Genomic DNA, 17,998 nt, shown 5'->3' on the forward strand with positions numbered 1-17,998 from the left:
CGAGGGGCTCTTTCCGAGGAAAGGCAATGTCCGAATTCTCCAGCCAAAATATTCAATATAATGACAGGTTTTTTTAAAAAAATTATCATTATTTTAGGAATATTGGGGGGCGGGAAGAGTAACAATCTGGGGCAAGACCAGGAAAGCATCATTTTAGATAATCCAAACTGTAAAAAAGGCAGGATATAAATAAAATAAATAAATACAAGAGTAAAGTAATAAAGGCCGGGTAAAATCTAATCAATCTAATCAATAAACAATCAAACTTGCGCTTTGAGGAATTGTGGATGGGCTCAACCAGTTTTTTCCACCTGTTGGCTTTCAAATTAATCAGACTGGATGTTTGGTTCCTCCCCCCCCCTTGGGAGCAGCTGCCTGACCACGGCATGGAGTCCCGGGTCTGCCCACCCAGAGGGTGCCATGCATTCTGGGCACAAAGTCAAAGATCTTGACTGAGCAGGCAGGCCAAGCAGGGCCGAACTGCCCATCGCCTTCTCTTCCTTAAGGTTCAGGCGAAAAGAGGGAACAGGCAGCCCCACCTCCACCCGAGGGAAGGCCACCCTGTTTTTGGAAAAGAAGAGGAAACCCAGAGCGCCACGTTTAGCATTCGGGAAGGGGGGCAGCCGGGCGAAGAGGCGGTGGGGGCACCCCCCAAACCAGGAGCGCCGTTTTCTGCCAAGGCTCCGCCAACTTCAGCTGAATCCCCCATTCACCGCCTGCCTGGAGGGATGAATGGATTTCTGTTCCCATCGCAGAGCTTTGTAAGAGGTGGGAGACGAGGCCGCCTTCTAAAAAAAAAAATCCATTTTCACCATCCATTTTCTCTCTAACTGGTTTTGACCTTCCTGAGCTGGTCAAAAGAAGAAGGGAAGAGGGGGAGACCATTTCATATTTTTATTATTTGCTTGGGGAAAATCCAGATTTTTTTGGCTTTTCGGTTTATTTCCTAGAGGCCGGATCTTGATGGCATCTAAGAAGCCTCCTGGCCTCAGGTCCTTGGCTCACCGGGGAGGGGGAGGACAGGGAAGGACATTTTGCAGTCACACCGAGTCTTGGCAGCTAAAGTAGGGATGGGAACCTGCAGGAACCCTTTGAAGATCCTGCCCACCACGAGGGGCACCAACCAAACGGCAACCACCAAAGCAACTCTTGAGGGCATCGGACTTGCAACTCATCTCGGTGTTTCCACCCAGGCAAAAGCAGCTAAGGAAACGGAGTTGGGGGACAATAAATTTAACAAATAAAGTAAAATATAAAATAGACACATCCAGCCATGATATTCAACTAAGGTAATCATCCCAAAACAAAGAAAAGACGAAAGGAAAAACAAGTTGAAAGAACAAGTTCTGAAACCAGAAGCCTTTAGAAGATCTCGGATGAGTTAAAGCCAGCCTTTTAAAGCAGCTGTGTCAATTGGAGATGTCCTGAATGGTTGGGGCCATCCAGAAGAGCCAACTCCCCCATCCCTCAAAAAATGCCAATTATATCTCCAAAGAGCAAAGACAACACCGAACAAACTCCGTATCAAAGTCCGTATCATTCTAGAGATCCCAAATCCCACCATCAGATCTAAGTACGAAGACTCCGATCATCCCAGCATTCATTCCTGAGATCTTATTACCCAAAGGATCACTATTTAACGTGGAGGAGGTCTCATTTGGCTGAAAGCCCATAACTACCAATATGACTTCGCTTGATTTCTCCAAACGGTTTTTAAGAGCATTTAAGCATAGTTCCTGGCCTAATTTTTAAGGTCAGCAAGATCCCAGCAACTTCATGACCTGCTGAATGAAGAGGTTATTTATTGGGTGTGTCTACATCACAGATGTTTAGAAAAGAGAGAGATCACAATGCAGAGAGGAGGGGGGGATTTGCAAGACTAGAGACTGCTTACCTTGGGGGGATCAAACAGCGCCAAGGCGTAATTCTGGCGGTCCGGAGACCCTTCCTTGTATAAAACTAACCGGCATTTCTGCCAGCGAGTCCCACTGTCCTCCGTCACCATCATGTACTTCAGATTCCCTTCTTTCTGGATCTGCAAGGAGCCCTCCCTGGAGATGGTCCACGGGAAGATCTTTCGGGCCAGGCTAGATCTCCAAACCAAGTCCGCCATCTCCCCTTCGCCAGGGCCCGGCTCCGAGGATCTCCGGCGGAACAAGCTACGCCAGCTCCTCCGTAGCCGATCCAAAGAAAAATGCCTCCTGATGGCCAACGAAGAGGCGGGTGCCGCCAGTTCTTCAGAACTCCAGGACTTGGGTAGTCCACTGGAGTGGACATCAGAGGCCCGGGTGACCTGGTCCGACAAGTCCACCTCAACCTTGGACCGAACCGTGACCGAGGAGCCCTCAGCATGTTTCTGGCCCGTCTCCCGGTAGTCCCGCACTCTGCTGAAGGGCAGGATATGGAGCTGCTCCGTACCGTACGTATCCTTCACCTCGTGGCGGAAATATTGCTGGAAGAGGTCGGCAAACTGAAGGGAGAAGTTCTCAGCAGCCAAAACTTCGTGCTGGGGGTTCTCGCTGACGAAGTGGAGGTACTCCCTGGCCAGCTCTCTGGCGGTGGTGATGGCGTGCTGCTTGCAGAACTCGTTCCACCCACCGGGGTGTCCGGAGTCACCTGATGGGACAGTGTGTCCATTCATGGCCAAGTCTGGAGATCTCCTGGTGAGGTTCTACGAAGGAAACGGGAACCAGAAACAGACAACAGGGAAGAGGAAAGGTGTGAGGATCTGGCGAGTTGTAAGATTCAAAGAGCAGATTCAAATAGCAGAGAAGGTCAGTCCAGGAAGCTGGGGGTCATGTTGGAAAAAGGATAACCCATCAAGGAGCAGAGTGAGTAAGATGCCCTCTTACTGTATACCTCATGGACCTTCAATGGTGACGAATAACTGATAGACCTATAACCAACTCAATCAACAACAACCAATCAAGGAACTACCAAGAACACTCCCACCAAATTGATGGGGCAAGCCACCTGTATGTAAACAGAGAGCAAACCCCACTCTCTTCTAGCATTGATGATGTTACCTAGTTGGGTCAAGAAAGGTCTGCAAGAAAACCAAGCTCAGAGAGACCCCGTAGTTCAACTTCGAGCTACAAAGATTCTACTAGTCTGACTGGTGAGCTCTGCAGACAATTCTTGGACATGCACCAGGGTCCCACTCTCCTCAACCCAACTTCATCGAAGTGCATAAGTCATCTCGAGGACCTTTAGCTAGGTCTCTCAGGACTATCTCCAAAAGCCCTCTCGACCCATAGGGGTAAGGCACAAGGAGGGACCGGGCCCTTCAGCGACCCAGCCCGTCTCGCCTACGGGCCCTTCCTAAACCGGTTATGAACTCCTGGAGTAGAATTGAGGTGGGTACAACACTCTTCAAACATGACCTGACATGTCCTGGAGAGAGTGAGCAAGAAGGGAGACGCCCATCAACATTCTTAGAGAGCACCCATGCCGCTGAGCTGAGCGGAGGAAGGACCAGCCGAAAGGCAGACCAGACAGGAAGCTGCCAAACCTGTTTTTGCTAAGAATTGGCTCTCTTCCCCCCCCCCCGCCATGTGATCTACGTCAACATCACACTCTTTGGATGGATTAATTAACCCCGTGTTTCTTCTTCAGCCTTGGCCACTTGAGGATCGGTGGACTTCAACTCTGGGAGTCTACATGGCTGGGGAATTCTGGGGGGCTGAAGCAGTGGTGAAATCCAATTTTTTTTTTACTACTGGTTCTGTGGGCGTGGCTTGGTGGGCGTGGCAGGGGAAGGATACTGCAAAATCTCCACTCCCACCCCACTCCTGGGGAAGGATACTGCAAAATCCCCATTCTCTCCCCACTCAATTTTCTGCTACCGGTTCTCCAGAACCTGTCAGAACCTGCTGGACTTCACCCCCAGGCTGAAGTCCACCCATCTTCACGTGGCTTCAGGTTCTCCCATCTTCGAGTGGCATGGCTGGCTGGGGAATTCTGGGAGTTGAAGTCCACCTCCAAGTGGCCAAAGTTGAGAAACGCTAGTTAAGAGACGGTTGGTGTTCCCATCTCTCCTTGCCATGGCAGACTGGGCGACCCTCCTTAGCCGATCCTCTCTGGTCTTCCCTAAACATAACAGAATAACAGAGTTGGAAGGGACCTTGGAGGTCTTCTAGTCCAGCCTCCTCTTTGCACATGCCAGATTTAAACACAGAAAATTCCCCGATCCTTCCTCCAGGACTCATCCTGCATGTCTGAATGGTGCCCAGCTGGAAAAAAAGACAGATTCTACACCACTACCACTCCACTTGCAGAATATTCCACTACTAGCTTCGTCTTCTCTCTGAGGATCGTCACGCTTGCAAAAGAAACCCCCGAGCACTCGAGGGGTCTCGTCGGGTGTGCAAAACACCTCACCCAGCCTCGACTCTGCCCAAGTGTGCAATTGAGAAGTCCACTTTGCTCCAAAACTTTGCAGAAGTTCCCAGCCCAGAAGCGGCCCTCAAACTTTCTTTCTCTCTCTCTCTCTCTCTCTCCCTCCTGCACAACCGCTTGTTTTATCGTCGTCAGGCACGGCGCTGAAACAGGAAGCCCCGGTCGTTGTGCGGCCCCACATTGCCGCCCTCGTGCGAGCAGGCCCGAGGCCTTCCTCGCCGCAGCATGGGCTGGCCAGGGAGTCACCTTGAGGAAGTCTTCCCGAGGGGCCAAAGTTCTTTTTTCCCAAAAGCAAAACAAAACACACAGTAACCGACATGTCGCTGTCCCAACTGTTGTGAGGCAGCGCACAGAATGCCTGTTTACTCCCCTGGAGACTAAACGACAGAACTGAAATGCAGGCAGATTTGGAGTGTGTATGTACACCAACACGGCCACACCCACAAACACAGCGCTTTCAACTTTCCGTTAAGCAAGCCGGGCACTTTTTGACATGCCCGAGTAAGATTAAAATCAATAGATTACGTCTCTCTTTCGCTGCGCTGTGTTTATACAGTCTGTGTGTGTGTGTGTGTGTGTGTGCACACCTCCATGTTTTCTCATACCTGTGCAAAGCACACCCCCGCCACCCATGAAAGGCGTGTCAATGACCTACTTAACACTAAGCACTAACCTGAGCTTCGCAAACCACAAGGCTCGCGTTGCGCACGTCCCACAACCAGCCCTACGCTGACCCAGCACAAAAAGGTGTGAAGCTGTGTCACCAACGTATGGCCCCGATACAAATCTTTCAAGAAATTGGGCACGCGGATAGGAACGCCACTCTGCCAGGTCAGAAAGAGAGCAGCTCTTAAAAGTTTCATCGCCCAAGGAATGACGTCCGGTCTCTCGCTTCCGGCTCTCCCTTCTCGTCAGGCCCCAGAGCCCTGCTGTAACCGCTACACCTCGCCCGGCCGGTTTTCCATTCGGGAGAGAACCCTGAATCTGGGTTTTGCCTTTTGGAGACAGGTGAAAAGAGGCAGTTCCCAATTCAGGGGTGTAGACAACATTATGAAGGAAGGAACAGAATACCAGGAGCTGGGCATTTCACCGTGACACCCCTTTCCTCCTGATGGATAAAGGGGGGGGTGTTCCAATGCTCAGTCTACAGGGCCCCTGCAGCCCTGCCTGGCTGGCGAATGAGCAGGGATGAGTGGAAGTCATGCCTGCAAAGCTCTGGAAGGGACCACCTGCCTGGTTCCCACCGGACTTTGGCTCTTGCGCACGCGCCCTCTGGCCCAGTCATGTGGCCGTAATGGGGAGACGTTGGTGGGCATCTCGTGGCTTCTAAGAGGAAAGGGCAGCAGAGAAACCAGGCTCAGCCGAAGGGGTGGAGAGCGAGTGTCCAGCCTACAGGCGGTAGGTACCTGGACGGGCTTAAGCAGCGGAGACCAAGAGCATTCCAGGAAGATCCCATCTCCTGACTTCTAAGAAAAAGGGTTGCTTTTAAGCAGCAGCAGAGGAGAAAGCAGAATTGACAAGAGTTGGAAGGGCCCCTGGAGGTCTTCTAGCCCAACCCCCTGCTCAAGCAGGTGACCCTATCCCATTTTGGACAAATGGCCGTCCAATCGAAAACCTCCAGTGATGGAGAACCCACAACTTCTGGAGGCAACTTCTGTTCCACCGATTAATGGTTATCAACTGTCGGGAAATTTCTCCTTAATTCCAGGTTGCTTCTCTCCTTGACTGTCCTTAAGTCTAACCCTCCAAAACAGAGCTCAGCTGGAGGGGTGACCAACCTACAGGCAGGTACCCAACAGGTTTAACAAGCAGAGCCTCAACACAACGGAGCGTTTATGCACTGGGGGAGTGTGTGGGGGGGGGACCAAGACACCAAAGAGCCCTCCCCTTGCAGAAGTCAGCCTCTCCCAATGGGGGGAGGGGGGACAACACTTCACTGGCTAGGCACGGCCACCATCCTTGCCAAAAAAAAAAAAAAAGCCACCACACAAGCTTTCCAAACCAACCGGAGAGACGCCAGAAGGAGCCGAAACTTCATGCCGCGGCGTTAACGTGCTTCGTGCAGCAGGTGCCCGAGTCTCTTGCCCCCACGGGGCCCCCAGCTCTGGGTCTATCTGTGTGACCAGCCTGCCAATGACTCAGCACCACGCTTCCTCTCAGACGTAACCACAACGTCCTCCCGTTGCGCGGGGCAGTGGTCCCTGGGAAACCGAGGCCGAGGGGTGGGCAGCGCCCTCCAGCTGGGTCTTTCTCGGCTTCTGCGCGGCCCGCCTGGCCGTCCCTGCCTCCCAGAGGGGCCATCTTTGCATGGGCTTTTCCAAAAGACCCAAAATGCAGAGAAGAGCAAGGAAGAGGATCAAAGGCCTGGAGGCTAAAACATACAAACAACGGTTGCAGGATTTGGGGCCAGCCAGTCAAGAGAACAGAAGGACTAAGAAGGGCACGATAGCAGCCTTCCAATCTCCGAGGGGCTGCCACAAGGAAGGGGGGGGGGTCCACCTATTTTCCAAAGCACCAGACGGCAAGGCAAGAAACAATGGATGGAAACAACTCAAGATAACAAGCAACCTGGAATTTAAGGAGAAATTTCGTAACAGTGAGAACAATTATAACCAGTGGAACAGCTTGCCACCAGAAGTTGTGGGTGCTTCATCACTGGAGGTTTTTGAGGAGAGACTGGACAGCCACCTATTTTAAATAAGATAAAGTATCCTGCTGGAGCAGAGGGTTCGGACTGAAACCAGGTACACACACCTGGTTGGGCTCCACTGCTAGAGAGGCTCTGCCTGGCCCCCGATTCTTGCAGAAATCTCGCTGGCGTTCCCATGCAATGAAGACACACACATGCACGCAAGCAGAAACACAAAGGAACGGAAAGCAGAGTCGTGCCCGTGACGCAGCCCGAAGTTACATAAGTTGGCTCCCGCGTCACAGAGCTGAGGATCTCTGTGGAGTCTGGCGGGCGGCCTGCCCCTCTGGGACGAGGAGAGCAGCCGCCGCCTTTGCAGAGCCCGCCGAGAACACGAGGCTGTGGGGAAGGCAGTTTGGCGGCTGCAGCTCTGAGCCTCCAGCCCGGTTCGGCGCAAAAAGGGACACATCGGACGCACGTCACAACAAAAATAGAAGGCTCCCCCCCCCCACACACTCTCTTTTTTGTGCTTAGAAACGCACAATGGCTTTTTTCTCCCCCTTAACTCGCACTGTGGAAGGAAGGAAGGTCCCTCCCAAACTTCCCCTTGTTATGAAAGGTGCTGGGGGCCCCGGTGGGAAGGGGAGTTGCCGTGTGTGGGAGGAAAGAGAGGGTGGAAAGAGCAAAGGACTATTCACACACACAAAAACACACACACACACATATTCAATTCACCCTGGGCACCCTCAGATGCCTAGAAAGTCAGCCCTTTTGTCCCTCTGGAACAGGAAATGAGCTTTTCGAGGGAAGAGATCTGAACGGAGCACATGGGTCTCCTACTTGAGAAGGGGGGGTGGACTAGAAGACCTCCAGGGTCCCTTCCAACTCTGATATTTCTCTCTCCTGTGCTTGGCTTTCTTCAACAGAGTCCCCACTCTGGGGGGGGTTTAAATTAGGAAAAAGCAAAGCAGAGAGAGAAGCCAAATTGAAGGCAAATTAGAGAGGTTAATCTGTCGTGTCGTGTCTTGAACCCGGGTTTGTCTCAGGGAAGTTTCTGCTGGAGCAGAGAGGGCTAAGGGCCACCCACCCTCCAAAGAGTCTCCTGGGCCAATCCTGCACAGCACCACCACCGCCGCCGCGTGCAAAGAAAGCTCGCAACGCAGACTCGCGTGCCGTGACCCGCCAAGCCCGGCTGCCATGAACCGTTACCCGCGAGCGCGATTTCTGGTGAGCTTCTGAGAAACAGCCGCCTTTTGCCCCACAGCAATCTGGTCAGGAGGAGAAGCCAGGATGGCGTGCCTTTTTTCAGATCTCGGTTTAATCCAAGGCTGTCCAATTTAGGACTTCAACTCCCAGAATTCCCCAGCCAGCGTTGCTTTTCTGGCCTGGAAGGGGCTTCTGGCGCAGCTTCTTGCTGGCTGGGGAATTCTGGGAATTGAAGTCCACAAGTTTTAAAGCGGCCATAGTTGGACCCTCCCCCTCCCCCCCCCTCTGCTTTTACTCCAAGGTTTGCAAAAAAAATAACAACAGCTACAAGTCTACAGAAAAGGGATTTGCAAGCAAGGAGAGTGCCCCATGGGCTTTGTGGTTACTCCCAACATCTTAAAAAGTCTTTCCAGTTCAAAATGCATTTCGGCCCCATCCTGGTCAATCCCACCCCCCAAAAAAATGTTCTAAGCCCAAACAAGTTCCTTTTCTTTCTCTTTTATCCCTTCCCTTTCTACCCCCCCAACTCCACCCAGCAACTCTGGGGAGCTCACCCTTCTAAAAAAAGGACCCCCCCCCATTCAAAACTATCTGGAGAAATAAAAAGAATAAAAACCTCACGCAATTTTGCATTCCCCCCCCCCACCAAGAGAGCCCGGGCCTCGTTCTTGGAAGCTGGAGCCTCCAGATGTGGGGCAGCTGTTTGGAGGAAGCCTCCTCCCTCCCTTCCCCCCCCCCCTCTCCCCAGTTGCAAGTCTTTCTCGCTTTGAATGGGGGGGGGAGAGAACCTCCCTCCCTGGAGGGGTCTCCCCCGTTTCCCCTCCTCCCTTCAGGCTGCTCCGGTCCCCAAAGGGCCGCCCGGGGGCCCCGAGAGGGTCTTCCAGCCTGGCCGTCCGGAGGGGGGGGGTCGCTCCCGGGGCTCCCCCCGCAGAAGCCCCTGCCCGGCCCCCCAAAGAGACCCCCGTCCAGGCACTCTGCACACGCTCCGCCACCCTCCGCTCCGAAAGCGAAAGCAGCCCCGCCGACCCACCTGCGCGAGAAGCGGCGCCCCTCGGCCGCCCGGCCCATGCTGCCCCCGGCCACAGCGCCGCGCCGTCGGAGGAGCCAGCCCCGAGGAGGAGGAGGAGGGCGGGCGGGGCGCCTTCCACGCCGGCCCGGCCCGACGCCTCCCCGGCGGGCGAGAGGCGGAGGCGGAGGCGGAGGAGGCGCCGGCTGGAAGGAGCGGACGGGCAGAAGGAAGCCGGCGGGGAAGGGCGGCAGCGCGGCGCCCGGGGGCGCTTTCGCTTCCTCCAGATGTGCGGCCCGCGGGGGGGGGAAGGACAGCCCGCGTGGGGGGGGGAACAGGTGCTCTCCAGGCCCCCCACAAACCCCCCACCCGCCGCCTTTGGAGCCGCGCCGGCCACGGGCGGGGGGAGCCGTCGGGGCAGCTCCACTGCGGGGGCGCCTCAGAGGCCTTAGAAGCCCCCCGCCTTCCACCAACGGGGCCGCCAAGACCTCGAGACCCCCCCCCCAAAAAAATACCTGTCCGGGGAAAGATGCGGGACTGCAGAGCCTCTTCCTCTGGGAGCCCTCGGCTCGGATGCGGGGAGAGGGGGGGTCGTCCCACCGCCCGGGGGCCTCGGAGGGGAGGATTCGCACTCGCTTCCTGACCCCAACCCGCTCAGCCACGCGGTCAGCGCCGTCTGCGGAAGGGAGGGGGGAGGAGGCACTCCAGCCACGTCCCACCCCCACTTCCAAGGGAAGGGGCCTCACCTTAAGGAGCCCCGCCAGGCTCCTGCAGCTGCAATCTTGGCAACTTTTTAAGACTTGTAAACTTTAATTCCCAGAATTCCCCAGCTGCAACTTGGCAACTTTTTTAGACTTGTGAACTTTAATTCCCAGAATTCTCCAGCTGCAACTTGGCGACTTTTAAGACTTGTGAACTTTAATTCCCAGAATTCCCCAGCTGCAACTTGGCAACTTTTTAAGACTTGTGAACTTTAATTCCCAGAATTCTCCAGCTGCAACTTGGCAACTTTTTTAGACTTGTGAACTTTAATTCCCAGAATTCTCCAGCTGCAACTTGGCGACTTTTTTAGACTTGTGAACTTTAATTCCCAGAATTCTCCAGCTGCAACTTGGCAACTTTTTTAGACTTGTGAACTTTAATTCCCAGAATTCTCCAGCTGCAACTTGGCGACTTTTAAACTTGTGAACTTTAATTCCCAGAATTCTCCAGCTGCAATTTGGCAACTTTTAAGACTTGTGGACTTCAGTTCCCAGAATTCTGGGAGTTTGAAGTCCATAAGTCTTAAACTTGCCAAGGTTGGCGTCTCCTGTGGCCCTACGGTTGCAAAGTTGCAAAGACTTTCCATTCTTGAAATCCCCCCTTGCAGCCATCAAAGACCCAGCCAACTTCATTTTTGATATTTGTTCAAGCAGTCAGAGTCACTTAAAATAATAATAATAATAATAATAATAATAATAATAATAATAATAATAATAATAAAATGAAGGTTGCAAGGGCCCAGTCTTCCAAAGTTGTTTGCCCTTATTTTATTTTAATGGCACCAGGATGAAAATTAAGAGCTCTGTTTAACCCAGGAATCCTGGCTATCCAAGCTGGGTAGTATTAAACAAAGGAGCCTGTATCTTCTGGAGGCAGGACGGGAAGTCACATTTTTGGTGTCGTCTTGTTAACTCGGTTGGCCTGATTGCCGGGCAGGTTAAACAGATTCTTGAATGGCTCAATTATTCACAAAATTCTACAAAACTCTCAAAAACTCTGGCCAAAGTTAATGTATTTGACAATTACAGCTGGGTTTAAGGGGGAAAAAAAAACAGATTCTGGTTCCCTAATGCTGGATGAGACTGAATAAGACTTGGTTAAAACACACAACAGACGCCAAAAAATCAACTGCAGTGAAATTGCTATCTGTCTGGCTATGTTTAAGCCTTTGATGTCCTTTAAGCCGACTTTTCTCAACTTAGGCCGGTTTTAAGCATGGGAGGCTTACAATGCTTGGCAAGGCGCACTTTACCGTTTGATAAGCCTGCTTTGAAGGATTTTGCTACTCCCTTAGAAAAAAATATATATTGCAAAACAGCTCTTAATCCCCTTTAGTGCCCTTGCAAATGAATATGTGGCTCAAGCGCCATCTAGTGGCCGAAACGATAACTAGCATGAGCCCATTAAAGGGATATTCTACATAACCTTGGCAACTTTAGGACTTGTGGACTTCAACTCCCAGAATTCCTCAACCAGCATGGGCTGGCTAATGAATCCTGGGAGTTGAAGTCCACAAGTCCTAAAGTTGCCAAGGTTTTGGAGACCCCCGTTCATATGCCTTAAAGCGCCGCAATAGAATAATAATTACAATAATGATAAATATATTGTAAATATACATAACAAATAGTATAGAGAGTCCTCGATTTACAACAATTCATTTAGTGACCAAAGTTACCACGGCACTGAAAAAAGTGGCTTTGAGCTGTTTTTCACACATACGACCATTGCATCCCCGCAGTCACGTGATCAAAAATCAGGCATTTGGCAACTGACTCGTATTTACGACGGTCCCAGGTGATCCCCTTTTGCCACCTCCTGACCAGCAAAGGCCATGGGGAAACCAGGTTCACTTAACAACCGAGTTCCTTATCAACGGCGCCAGTTGAAACTCCCTCCTATCGCCAAGGTTCACAAACACGGATTTAGACCAACTTTATACCCTAAATCCAAGTTAAATGGGGTCTTGCTCCCCACCTATTCCAGCCACCCAGATGTCTAGGGAGATTGTTGGTCATCCAGGACGTGGTTGTCCCAAAGGTGCTTTTTTCAAGAGGCAACTGGAGTTTCTTGGTTTTTCTTTGAAGACCTTTTGCTTCTCATCCCAGAAGCTTCTTCAGTTCTTCTTCAGAATGGAAGAAGCCACTTGGATGAGAAGCAAAACATTTTCAAGGGAATGTCTACGGAGATTCTCAGTCATCCAGGACGTGGTTGTCCCAAAGGTGCTTTTTTCAAGAGGGTTTTTTCCTTTGAAGACCTTTCGCTTCTCCTCCCAGAAGCTTCTTGGGCTCTGAGTGAGTTGTGCCTTCTATATAAATTCTGGGACTTGTTCCAAGACTTCTGTTGGTATTGAGCTGAAGGAGCTTCTGGGAGGAGAAGCGAAAGGTCTTCAGAGAAAGGGGAAAAAAAAGAACCAGAAAAGCCACTTCCCTCTTGAGCAAAAGGCACCTTTGGGACTGGGCAGCCCGCGTCGTTCCCCAGGTGAGACTTGCGCGGAGGTCGTCTGAAAGGCGCTGGGGGGGGGGAGGGAGGAGAAACCCCTGCGGGGAGGGGAGGGGGCTCTCCAGGGCCGCCTGGAAGGAACCGGAAGGCCGGGGGCGGCCAGAGCCGAAGCCAGCCCAGCCTCCCCCTTCCCAGCGCTGGAAGAGGCGGAGGCGGCGGCCGCTCATGGCAGCGCTCGGCTCTCCCGCGGACAAAGGGAGCCGGCGGGCCGGGGGCTGAAGCGGCCGGAGGAGCCCCCGCGGAGGCGGGCAGGTGAGTGCCGGGGCTCCTTGCTCCCTTTCCAGCCTCCCCCGCCCGGCGAAGGCGCTGCGATCCCGCGGAGGCTCTGCTCAGCCCAGGTTGCAAGCCAGGAGGGCCCCCCCTCTCCCCCAGCCCTCGCAAAAGAAGGAGGGAGGGCGGGTAGGTGGGAGGGAGGGAGGGAGGGAGGGAGAGGGACCCGATCAGCCCCCCCCCAAAATCTTCCCCAACCCAGGGAAGCTGCCGGGGGAGCCCCTCCTGGAAGATCCAGGCTTAAGGATTTCTGCAGAAAAGCCCCTTTCAGGTGAGCTCCCCAAGTGCAGCTCCTCCAGCTTCCAGCCTTGCTGGGCACAGAAGGGAAGGGGTGGAAGAGACTAGTTGAGGAGGGGCTCATCTTTTGCCCAGCCCAGGGACCCTCAAGATTGGGGGCGGGGGCAGGGGGGGGGCTGGTTCCCCCAGGTCTGGCATTTCGAGGTCTCCTTCCTTGCTCCTCCCTTGGAGACAATTGCTTGGCCTCCCCCTTCATCCTCTTTGCAGAGATTTTGCCCAGGGGCTCTTGGGGGAGATCGCCTGGGGTCGAGTGGTGCCAGTTTATACACAAAAGCCACGTGGAAGTAGAATTAAGGGTGGTTGTTGTTTTCTTCCCTGGCTCCTCTGAGCTGGCTTTGATTTTCTTCATCCCATTTCCAGCCACTGGGCCAAAACCAAAACAGGGCCAATGACATTCGGTCAAGAACCTGGGGAGTTGCCGTGAGATGGAAAGAGAGAACTGGGAGAAAACCCCCATCGAGAGAGTCCCCTTGTTTTCACAGAGGGCTTCTCTTCCTGTTAGCAAATTAGGCTGCAGAATTGCACACCTGGGTGAGGTAGGTGGCAACCAGGAAGGGAGGACCCCCAACTCAGATTTTGGCGACCTCCCCACCTCTCCTAGGAAGCTCAGTGCCAGCACTTCCCCCCCCCTTCTAAAACACGGATTTCTGAGTTCTGCATGCGGAAGTGGGCTCTGCCAACCAGCTCTAAATTATCCTAGTAGTCCGTTGCACCCCTTCTTCTGGATTGGCTCCACCACCAGCCGCCGTGACCCGATTGTGACTGCTCTGCCCACAATATTCTTCTGCCGGGCCATTCCGTGTGTGCTTTGAGCAGTGCTGGAAACCAGGTGATGCCTATGTGCCCAGACATCGCCCAACAAAACCCCCCAAAATACGGGTGGCCACGGAAAGGCAACCTCCTTGCCAGATTTTGAGGGTTGCCACCATAGCTTGTTGGTGGGACTGTTGGGGTTTCAGAGGCAGGTATGACGTTGGCAGTGGGTGCTTTCTGTCCTGCGGGTGCCTCGGTGCCAGGTCAGGCTGGCACGTGTTGGTCTGCAATTGTCAACAAGGTTGTTCCTTCCAAACAATTAAGTTGGCAGCCGTTACTTTGGAAGAGGATAAATGCAGGTGGCAAGGGGGAGAATTACTCAGTTCCGGATGGGCAGGAGTGGTTGGAGCTGATGAGCAGCTCAGGCCGTGTTGATTTCCATCTGTCTTCTTCGTTCTTTTAAAAGGGTCTGAAGAGGGGAACTGGCTGACCAGAGCTCTGCTTGTGAGGTTTGATGGAGCTGCATTTTCCCCTCTTCGTCATGAAGCTGTCACTGCCCTTAAATGGCCCGGGGGGGGGGGCTGAATTTATTTATTTGCCTTTTATTACTTTTAAGGAACTGAAGGCAGCGAATGTACTGTATATAATTCTCCTTCCTCTTCCTGTTATCCCCATAGACCTATGAGGTGGGTTGGGCTGGGAGAGAGGGAGTGACCCAAAGCCACCTAGATGGCTTTCATGCCTAAAGTGGAACTAGAACTCACTGTCTCCAAGTGACAGGCCCAAAGTCACCCAGCCGGCTTTCGTGGCTTAGACAGGACTAGAACTCACCATCTCCCGGCTTCTAGGCCAGCACCTTAAGCACTATGCCAAACAGGACTCTGCTGTGGATGTGTGGTAAACTTCCTTGAATTAGGTACTGGGAGTTTTATTTGATGACAAACTGCCTAGGGAGAATCTGGGAGTGGAGGAAAAAAATAGGGCCAGCTTTAAGACAGCTGGACTTCAACTCCCAGAATTCCCCAGCCAGCAGAGCTGGCTGGGGAATTCTGGGAATTGAAGTCCAGACACCTTAAGTCCAGACCAAGGTGGAGAATCACTACTACAGATGCAGTTGTTTTGAGGCTGTAAGACCCCAAGTGGCCCTTGGTGTCAATGATGGCTGCCGGGACCCACCCCTGCTTTTCTGCTTCTCCTTCCCAGGGACGCCCACCATGAAGCTGAACGAAAGGAGCCTCTCCTTCTACGCCACCTGCGCCTCTCCGGCTGACCACGCCGGCTTCTTGCACAAGAAAGGCGAGCGGAACACGGCCTACCACCGGCGCTGGTTCGTGCTGAGGGGCAACATGCTCTTTTACTTCGAGGAGCGGGAGAGCCGGGAGCCCGTGGGCGTCATCATTCTGGAGGGCTGCACGGTGGAGCTGTGCCAGGCCAGCGAGGAGTTTGCCTTCGCCATCCGATTCGACGGCCCCAAGTCCCGCACCTACGTGCTGGCGGCCGAGAGCCAGGCCGCCCTGGAGCGCTGGGTCAAGGCGCTCTCCAGAGCCAGCTTCGACTACCTGCGCCTGGTGGTGAGAGAGCTGGAGAAGCAGCTGGAGGAGATGCAGGCGGCCATCCCGGGCGCCCAGCCGGGGCTGAGACGGCGGTTGTTGTATCGGAAAAACAAAACGGCTCCCAATTTGGAACTGGCTGCCCTGCCACTGGAGAAACCGTCTCTGCCCGTTTGCATCCCCGGGAAAGAGAACGGCTGTGCCTTATGGAATAACTCCGAAGCCTTGGCCAGCTTGTCTCCTGCCTGCAGAGAGATAAACTCTTACAGCGGGGCCAAGAGCTACGATGGGGGGCTCAAGCCACCACCGTTGCCCCCTCGGAGACGGTCCCTGCCGAGCAGCTCCGGTGGGACCGGCGGCCCAAGCTCGGACGGCCCCCTGTCTCCAAGCGCAGTGTGTTTTTCCCAGCTGCATGTCTGGTACGGCCAGGAGATTGTTGAGTTGCAGAAGGCCTGGCTGGAGGATCAGAAGGATAAGGACACCAGCCTTTGAACCTCCCCGGGGGTGGACAGGCACTTCCTGGAAAAACTGAACCCACACTTGGAAACCCACCAAGGTCCATCTTGCAGATGAGACTCCTGGAAACTTTGTCTCCGGTCTGCTGATAGCACCCTTCCATGATTCATGGAAAAGTCGTGGCCTGTGCCAGCTCACATCCTCCCCACCACCTCCAAAAATCCCCCTTCCTCAAACATGCAAAACTTTCTAGTTCCTGGAGGCCTCCACCGTTAAGGGATTGCGATGAGATGTTGGAAAAGGCTTTCCTCTGGAAACACTCACAGCCCCAGCAGGCAAACGTAACGGAAGTGAGCTAGGAGCGTCTTTCGATCTCTGGACGCACAGAGGGTTGTTTCAACGAAGCCTTTGGAGCAGGGAAGGAGGACTTCATTTGCAGAAGCATCGGAGGACCATGGAAATGGTTGGGCTTGGCTCGGTTACTTCTCCAGGAGGACATGTGGTCCTTTGCGCCCAATTCAGTTAAAGGAGATTCTGGAGATCTCCAGAAAAGACATTGTGGGTGTGTCGTTGTTCAAGATTCTCGTCAATTAAAATGGGGACAAGATCAGGAGGGACCTTAAAACGCCTGTTCAGTCATGAAGGCCATTGGGGTGGGGGGGGTGTCACCATCTTGGAACCTAAAGTATTTGGCAGGGTTGCTGGGAGGCTGGGAACCAGGCGATGAGGTCCATGTGTATAACAGGCGGGGTGTATTCTTACAATCCAGAAACGAAATGGGGAACTTGCAGCCTCCTCCTTCCACAGCTGCAGCACCATCTCTTTGCCAAACCCTTGTAAGCATTTTCTTACCTGGAACAGGAATGTCTTCGGCCACCAGCGTTTATAACGGAAAGCTGCTTTCCCTGGAAAATTGGCTTCATTCGTTCTGCAGGACAGGAGTGGATAAGAGCAGCTGTTAACGAGGCGGCCCAAATCTTGAACGCAATAAACGGAGACATCAGGCTGAGGTGTTATACAACTTCTGTATTTTCCTTTTTTAACGGCTCTTTACAGAACATAATAGACCTTTTTTCAGTATTTAACAAACTCCGGTCAATCTTGTAGAAATTGTTTCAAAGTACAGTACAGGCGCCTAGAAAAAGGGAGCTGACGCATCTCGCCAGCTTCGAATACAACCAGTCTCTCTCGACGGTAGAGAACCAACACTTAAGTGCTTAGTTAAAATAATAATAATAATAATAATAATAATAATAATAATAATAATAATAATTCCTGTTCCATTAAAACTAATCTGGAGCCTTTGGTGAAGAAGAATTAATGGACCCCACTCCACATTTTATTTGGATAGGCAGAAGTTGAATTCGTTCAGGGGGTTTCTAGGTAAGTGATATTTCCAGGTGTTTCAGGCGGACAAATAGACCAGAATTTCTGGGTGAAATAAGGAGCATTAAATGTATAAAAATACTTTCAGTTCTGATAAAACAAAATACACGTAATGGGAAGGCCAAACATACATATTTTTTGGTGTGAGGGAGGTAACTGGTTTCTCTTTCCCTGCTTGTAAATTAGATTCAAAAAGGTTTTATCACATCTGGGAGAATAAATCAATGGATGGATGAAAAGCGTGAGGAGATCACTCAACTCCATTAAAAACTGAAGAAGACAGGGCTGCAGTTAAGGTCTCTTCAAATGATGAAAACATCTGGTGGAAAACTTCCATCTAAGGAAGAAACCTGCGAGTTCGGAGACAGTCCCATCAGCTCTTCATCTAGTTTTGAGATAAAAGTCAAATTGATGGGAATTACTTAAATAATCCAGGACCAGCCTCCTACCCAAACTGGCTATTTCCATCCTTCGGCTCTTTCCTTCCTTCCTCCTTTCTGGCACGGAAGATGGATCCAGAGCAGGCCTTTGGAGAAGGGGAGGAGGAGCTGGGCCTGGCTTTAACCTTCACCTTTTCTCCCAAGCCTTGAATAAATGGGGGGTGGGGGGAATTCATAGGACACTGTTATGATTAAATTTATTTGCCGCTACTCCAAGGGGCAAACATTTTCTATTCTGTTTTGGTGCTCCGTGTCAAAACGTGTCAAAATACATGCTTTCCTCCAAACCTGAAATTTTGAGCTAAGCAGGCAGGGACTATTTTCATGCTTTAAAAAAAAAAAAAAA

The 17,998-nt window shown here is 52.4% G+C and overlaps 2 protein-coding genes across 9 annotated transcripts in view; one reads left to right on the plus strand and one right to left on the minus strand.

Annotated features, from left to right (window-relative positions):
- Window positions 1–9,911, minus strand: part of SH2B3 (SH2B adaptor protein 3) — a 30,388-nt gene extending 20,477 nt beyond the window's left edge. Inside the window, exons 1-2 of one of the 4 annotated variants that reach the window (XM_060691947.2) lie at window positions 9,755–9,911; window positions 1,895–2,671 (exon numbers count right to left, since the gene is read on the minus strand). In XM_060691947.2, coding sequence (XP_060547930.2) covers window positions 1,895–2,641 — 747 coding nt within the window. In that variant the 5' untranslated portion in view covers window positions 2,642–2,671; window positions 9,755–9,911. Of the gene's footprint in view, window positions 1–1,894; window positions 2,672–6,404; window positions 6,464–8,236; window positions 8,341–9,263; window positions 9,426–9,754 lie in introns of those variants that run through there. The other 3 variants (XM_060691945.2, XM_060691948.2, XM_060691946.2) reach the window with 3 other exon arrangements.
- A 2,480-nt stretch (window positions 9,912–12,391) lies between these two features.
- Window positions 12,392–16,847, plus strand: PHETA1 (PH domain containing endocytic trafficking adaptor 1). 5 transcript variants are annotated; one of them, XM_034428841.3, is made up of 2 exons: window positions 12,392–12,479; window positions 15,024–16,847. In XM_034428841.3, the coding sequence occupies exon 2, from the start codon at window positions 15,035–15,037 to the stop codon at window positions 15,860–15,862; it is 828 nt and encodes a 275-aa protein (XP_034284732.2). In that variant the 5' UTR covers window positions 12,392–12,479; window positions 15,024–15,034; the 3' UTR covers window positions 15,863–16,847. The 5 variants fall into 5 exon arrangements, with proteins under 5 accessions (XP_034284732.2, XP_034284728.2, XP_034284731.2 ...); XM_034428837.3 differs by lacking the exon at window positions 12,392–12,479 and adding an exon at window positions 12,589–12,752; XM_034428840.2 differs by lacking the exon at window positions 12,392–12,479 and adding an exon at window positions 12,593–12,838.
- The last annotated feature ends 1,151 nt before the right edge of the window (window positions 16,848–17,998 follow it).

The sequence above is a fragment of the Pantherophis guttatus genome, chromosome 17 (assembly GCF_059756535.1).
Source record: "Pantherophis guttatus breed Tessera chromosome 17, ASM5975653v1, whole genome shotgun sequence".
Taxonomy (NCBI): domain Eukaryota; kingdom Metazoa; phylum Chordata; class Lepidosauria; order Squamata; family Colubridae; genus Pantherophis; species Pantherophis guttatus.

What these genes read in the sequence shown, in the direction of transcription:
- PHETA1 (XM_034428841.3), top strand. Translation starts at nt 15,035, where the DNA reads ATGAAGCTGAACGAAAGGAGCCTCTCCTTCTACGCCACCTGCGCCTCT.